The sequence below is a fragment of the Myotis davidii genome, unplaced genomic scaffold (genome assembly GCF_000327345.1).
Source record: "Myotis davidii unplaced genomic scaffold, ASM32734v1 scaffold75, whole genome shotgun sequence".
Lineage (NCBI taxonomy): Eukaryota > Metazoa > Chordata > Mammalia > Chiroptera > Vespertilionidae > Myotis > Myotis davidii.
In genome coordinates, this window is record NW_006286977.1 from 301,645 (window position 1) to 308,115 (window position 6,471).

Consider the following 6,471-nt stretch of genomic DNA (forward strand, 5'->3'; position numbering starts at 1 on the left):
GGCGCGCTCACCCTGTGGACAAAGTGCAGGTGGAGCCCCTGCCAGGGAGCCAGACCCCCTCAGCGAGCCGCCTCTGCGGGGAGAGATTTGGGCCAGGGAGAGGACCCCCACTCTCCCTGCAGACCCCTTCTGCTGCCCTGAACACTCGAACCAAGGAGTGCTCTGGCCTCACTCAGGTTTTACCAGGGTGCGGGAGGGTGAGACCAGGGCCCGGCTCCTGCTGAGAATGGCTGGCTGGGGAAGGATCGCAAACAGCAGCCACTCTGTTCCCAGGGATGAGGAGACCAGAGGTCAGGGGGGACCACAGCTGGCCGGGAGGCTGGGCCATAGACGGTATGACCCTCAACACAGAATGTTTCCGATGAGCTCAGCCTGCAGCTCTGGAGCCAGACAGGGCTCTGGACGCGCATCCGATGGCGGGATCCAGGCCGAGGGGAGGGACGGGAGGGGAAGCAGACTGGAGGGCCAGCCAAGGAAGTGTCCTAACCAGGGGGGGAGGATGCCCGCTGGGGCCCTGCACTCACTGCGTGCACAGGCGCGGCGATGTCCAGGTGGACCCAGACCCCAGGCCAGTCGAAGCCAATGTGTGAGGCAATGAAAAGGCCGGCACAGGAGCTGGGGCTGTTGTCCCGGTCCTGGGGAGACAGAGGACAGACAGTGACCCTTCCCCTCCCAGCAGTGGGGGCTTGGACGAGGGGCTCCACCAAGAGCACCATCAGGGCCTATTGTGGACCCACCTTGCCATCCTCAGCCACCTCCCCTGGTGTCTGAAAGGGGCTAGGGAGGGTCCAGCGCAGGAGTGGCAGCTGAGAGGGGCCTGGGACCCCAAGGACCTTGCATGTGGGCTTAGGTCTGCCTTCACCCCAAGGCAAGGGGCAGTCAGCAAAGGGACTGACGGGGACGACGGGCAGACCCCCGATGGGGAGGAAGCCCAGTACCAGACGTGGTGCGTGCGCTGGCAGGGAGACCAGGGAATGGTATATCCCCACTTTAGATGCCCCCTGCCTCCCGCCCAGCCACAGCAAAGATCTGGGGGTGACCCTCGTCTACACTGCTGCTGTTTCTTGGGGTCACACTGATACCTTGAGAGCAGGGCCCTGCCTGCCCCGCTCCCTCACTTCAGGAGCCACTCCAAACCTACCGCCACGGAGTTCTTCATGTCGGCCACGGCCGAGGTGAACTCGCTGAAGTGCAGCTCGGGACAGTAGACGAGGGGGTGCACAAGGTCCCCGCATTTCCTCCCGGACTTCACGCAGGCCGCCTCCCACTCGGCGCTGTTGGTGAGCACGGCAGCGTGGTACTTGCCCGTGGCGATGCCCTGGGGGTCAGGAGAGTGGGACAGAGCCCCCAGGAGAGGGAACAAACAAGGCAAGAGAGGTGGTGAGAGACGCAGGGGAGAAAGGCCTCCGCCCTGCCTGGGCACCGAGGCCTCAGTCCATGGGCTCCACTACCTGCACCCTCCCTGGGTCCCCCACCAGGTTATGAAGATGAAATGACAGCACCCCTCTTTCCTGGAGGCCAGGTGGCCTTAGGCTCCCACCTGTGCTCCAGTCAGCGTGGCCATGTCTAGGATGATGTCAGCCCCCAGGTCCTTGCAGGCGTAGGACACGCCATCCGCTAGCACCAGCCTGCCCTCAGCATCCGTGTTGTTGATTTCCACTGTCCTGGGGGCAGCAGACACCCTACTCAGGATGGCACTCTCTGAGGCACTGGTAGTGAGTCCCTTTGGAAGTGGGAGACCCCACCTAGAGCCCTTGTTTCTGCAACTACCTCACCACCCCTCTACAGTGCCAGGGTCAAGAGCAAAGGCCATTGTGTCAATCCCGCCCATCACTGTCTAGCTAGAATCTGGACAAGCCACCCAGCTCCTGCCTCAGTTTCCTCTTCTGTAAAACGGGAGAACAGGGGTGTGTGGGCAGCATCTACACCGTGCCCTGGCCCTAGGTAAGTGCAGGGTTACCTGTCAGGGTGACCCCAGGGATGGGCACCATGTGGCAGAGAAAGGGCTCACCCTAGTGAAGCAGGGTGGTTCCTGAGCCCCTGAGCCAGGACCTTGGTCACCCTTCTGGACACCCCTGGGAGCAAGCAGCCTGTGGGCCGGGGCTAGCTGTCACAGAGCATCTCCAACAGGGTCTGCCCCCGGCTGGAGCAAGCAAGGTGAACTCTGCCCCCAGCCAGCATGGCTCCAGCTGACCAGCCTGGCCTGGGAAGGAGAGGACAGCACGGCCGAGGGCCCTGGGCTGCGTGGTGAGCAAGGGGTGGACTTACTTTCCTGAGTAGAGCAGGTGGATGTCATCAGGCCTCGTTGCGTTGGGCCCCACTGAGTTCTCGGCCAAGCAGAACACCGCGTGAAGGTTGTCTTTGAAACCCTGGAGGAGATGGGGGCAGAGGCTCCAGTATAGGCTGGTCGTGCTCGGACCCCTGGAGTCTTTCTGACAAGCTCATCAAGGGAGGCAGCGGGGCAAGGGGGGCGAGGGGCGGGGCAGGTGGCAGGTGCCCGGTGCTGTCCCCCAGGCAGAGCCTGCAGTGCTGAGCAAGGTGAATGCTGGCCAGCGAGGGGACAAGAGGGCGGATGGCTCGTGCTCCAGGTGCCGCCTCCCCTGCGGGACCACGGTGGCCTGTGGCTTGTGGCTATGCTTCAGAGAGACCCCAGGAAGGTCCATTTCTAACGAGGCTGTGTGGGGCAGAAGCAAGAGCAGCCAGCTCTGGGCCCCTCCCTCCTGCAAGTTCTGCTCCTCTTGCAGGGAATAGGCTGAGCTCCTGATCGGCATTAATTAGAAACTTTGCCAAGAACTTCTGCTCTCACTTTAAGTTTACTCCCAGGAACCAAGCCAAACAGGTAGGCCCTACAGAGAGAAGAGGCCTTACATTTGGTGACAGGAAGAGCTGGGCCTCCTAGAAGCAGCCGTAGCAGCTCCTTTTAGGAGGTAAGTCGTCCCTGTGGTGGTCAGGGCACACCACCCCTTTGTTGAACACACACTTTTTACCTGTTTGACATGGGCTTTGGGCTCCAAAAGACATGCATCCCCCAACCTCACCCACTGGCAGCGATCACCACCCCGGGCAGGTGAGAAGCTGCCCTGGAGCCTCACTTCTTCCCCTTTTAGAGTCTTTGGCCTCTGATGGGTGTGGACTCCGCAGGAAGGATAGGATGGGGGTCCTCCTCTCCCAGGACTGCAGGAGTGGGACCCCACTAACCTGCTTGACGGCAGCCCTGAAGGCCCCTAGGATGGCTGCAGCACCCCCGCAGTCTCTCTTCATCCCGGGCATGGTAGTCTGCGGACAGCACCGATGGGTGATAGGAGTGAGTAAATCCTGACTGGTACCCACGTGCCCCATCCCACCCTACTCAGCACCTGGGGCCCAGAGGGGTTCCCTAGACCTGCAATATCTAGAGAAGGGAAGCCAGGACACTCTCACTCGTCAGGTGGGTGTTCTCTAAAAGCAACGGCAGTAATGGCCACAGACCAGGGGACCCTTTCACCTGAGCAGAGTTTTGGGGGTTATCCAAGGAAACTGTGGGGGAGGAGAAAAAGGAACAGGAGGAGGAGAAGGAGGAATAGGAGGAGGAGAATGAAGAGGAGGCGGAGAAGGAGAATACAGAGGAGGAGGAAGAGAATGAGGAGGAGAATGAGGAGGAAGAGAATGAGGAAAAAAAGGAGGAGGAGGAGAATGAGGAAAAGGAGGAGGAGGAGGAGAATGAGGAAAAGGAGGAGGAGGAAAATGAGGAGGAGGAGAAGGAGGAGCCAGAGGAGAGGGAGAGGAACGATGATAAAGAACACACAAGAGGAAATTAAAAATGGTGGCAGAGTAAGTGGAAGGTACACAGACATGCTCCCAGGACCAAACGAATTACACCTAAAATAAAGAAAAATTCCTGAATAGTCAACAGAAGATTCTCTGGAGAGAAACCTGATAACTGAGGACAGAAAGTGGAGACCCCATAGAGGCTGGTAGGAGGGGCGGAGGTGCGAAAGGGCTGGCCGGGCTCCCACAGACAGCAACTGAGGTTCCAGAGAGATATCTCAGCTGTGGGGGTTGCCACTGAGAACTGTGGGATCTAATCCCCAAGCTGGGCCCCCAGCAGAGAGACCAGAACTGAGAGGGTACCCACATCACATCTGGCTGTGAGAAGCAGCAGGGTTACTGTGGGCCAGGGAGAGACTGGAAATTCCGCACTTTCTTAAAGGGCCAACACACAAAATTCCCTATGGAGCCACCCATCTTCTGCCCCAACAGAGGGCGGGCAGAGTGGACTGGAGCTGTGTGAGCAGAAGCCAGGACCAGAAGTTCTGGGATTAGAGCTCAGAAGGCAGACACCCCAGTTACCTGTGCTGAGTCATTCCCTCACACTGCGGAGGTCATCTTTCTCACACAGACATTTGCTATCCAGGTGACCTTGCCTGTGGGGAAGACAGCTGATCCACCCCATTGGAAAATGCCTTGCACCACAATGCAGAGTTTCTGAGGCCCATTAAGAGACAGGATAACAACAGCATCCAGGCAGAAGCAATTGCCCCACCTGTTGAAAACACTCTTGCCACACCTGTGGATGATTGCCTGAGGGCAATTCAAGACAAAATCCTATCAGTCTGTAGACAGAGGTGATTATTGGAGGCTTTGAATCTTGCCTGATCTAATTAGTCAGAAACAGCATTTGACACAATCCTGCACTACAGATTGAGAGGCACAGCCGATCTACCTAATACATAGTCACAAAACCAAACAGGCAGCTAAAATTGGGAGGCAAAGAAACAAACTCCAAATGAAAAAACAAGAGAATTCTCCAGAAGAGATAAATGAGCCAGAGATAAGAAATTTATGTAGTACAGAATTCAGAATAATGATGATAAAGATGTTCAATAGCATGATAAAAGATATAGTAACTATGAAAACAGAAATAAAGAATGACATAGCACAAATAAAGAATATATTGGAAGGAATAAACAGCAGATTAGCAGAACCTGAGGACTGAATCAATGAATTAGAAGACAGGGTTGTAAGAATAACTCAATCAGCAAACCAAAAAGAAAAAAAAAGAAAAAACAGGAGGACAGCTTAAGGGAGCTGTAGGACAAGGTGAAACATAACAATATTCGAAAAGCAGGTGTGCCAGAAGTGGCAGAAAGGGAGAAAGGGATAGAAAACGTGTTTGAAGAAATAATGGCAGAAAACGTCCCTAGCCTGGTAAAGGAAAAAGTCACACAAGACCAGGAGGAACAGAGAACCCAAACAAGAAAATCCCAAACAGGCCCACACCCAGACACATCACAATTAAAATGCTCCAGCAAGGCTGTCATTCAAAATAGATGGTCAAATATAGAGTTTCCTGGACAAAAAAAGACTAAAGGAGTATGCCACCACCAAGCCAACATTAAAATAAATGCTAAAGAGACTGCTGTAATGAGAAGAAATAGAGAAACCCAGGAATACACAATTAAAATGGCAATAAATAATTACCTATCCATAATAACCTTAAATGTTAAAGAATTAAATGCTCCAATCAAAAGTCATAGGGTAGCTGAATGGATAAGAAAACACGACCCATATATCTGATGTCTACAAGAGACCCACCTCAGAACAAAGAACTCACACAAACTGATAGTGAAGGAATAGAAATTTTTTTTTCCAGGTAAATGGAAATGAAAAGAAAAAAAAAAAGCTGGGGTAGCAATAGTTATATCTGACAAAATAGACCTCAAAGTGAAGGCCATAACAAGTGATAAGGAAGGCCACTTCATAATACTAAAGGGAGCAATTCAGCAAGAGGATATAACTCTGGTAAACATATATGCACCCAATACAGGAGCACATAAATACATAAAAAAACTTCTGGAAGATATCAAGGGAGAGATCGCCAGCAATACAATCATAGTAGGGGATGTTAATAACCCATTGACACCACTAGATAAATCCTCTAAACAAAAAAATCAGCAAAGAAACATTAATTCTAAATGACTCACTAGATCAGATGGAATTGACATCTTCAGAACATTGCACCCCAAAGCTACAGAATATACATTCTTCTCAAGTGCACATGGAATATTTTCAAAGATAGACCACATATTGGAACACAGGCAAAGTCTCTTCAAATTCAAGAAGATAAAAATCCTATCAAGCATCTTCTCAGACCACAATGGCATAAAATTAGAAATCAACTACAATAAAAACAATGAACAAAATCAAACACTTGGAAGATAAATAGCATGTTATTAAACAATGATTGGGTTACCAAAGATATCAAAGAAGAAATTAAAAACACCCTGGAAATGAATGACAATGAAAACACAACAATCAAAAATCTATGGGTCCCCTGTGAGGCTGAGATGGTCCCTGTGTGGCCGAACACAGGGACATGTCGCGGATGGAAATAGCTACATTTTACATGTGTATGACCCGGCAACAAAAAGCGTACACCTATGGATGAAGACAGTGTGTGTGTGTGTGTGTGTGTGTGTGTGTGTGTGTGAG

The 6,471-nt window shown here is 52.6% G+C and overlaps 1 protein-coding gene across 1 annotated transcript in view; it reads right to left on the reverse strand.

Moving 5' to 3' along the window:
• Positions 1 to 6,471, reverse strand: part of NPEPL1 (aminopeptidase-like 1) — a gene marked incomplete at its 3' end in the record, with an annotated part of 25,805 nt that continues 19,334 nt past the window's right edge. Inside the window, exons 6-11 of the mRNA XM_015560724.1 lie at positions 3,199 to 3,276; positions 2,269 to 2,369; positions 1,541 to 1,664; positions 1,142 to 1,318; positions 525 to 635; positions 1 to 12 (exon numbers count right to left, since the gene is read on the reverse strand). Coding sequence (XP_015416210.1) covers positions 1 to 12; positions 525 to 635; positions 1,142 to 1,318; positions 1,541 to 1,664; positions 2,269 to 2,369; positions 3,199 to 3,276 — 603 coding nt within the window. The remainder of the gene's footprint in view (positions 13 to 524; positions 636 to 1,141; positions 1,319 to 1,540; positions 1,665 to 2,268; positions 2,370 to 3,198; positions 3,277 to 6,471) is intronic.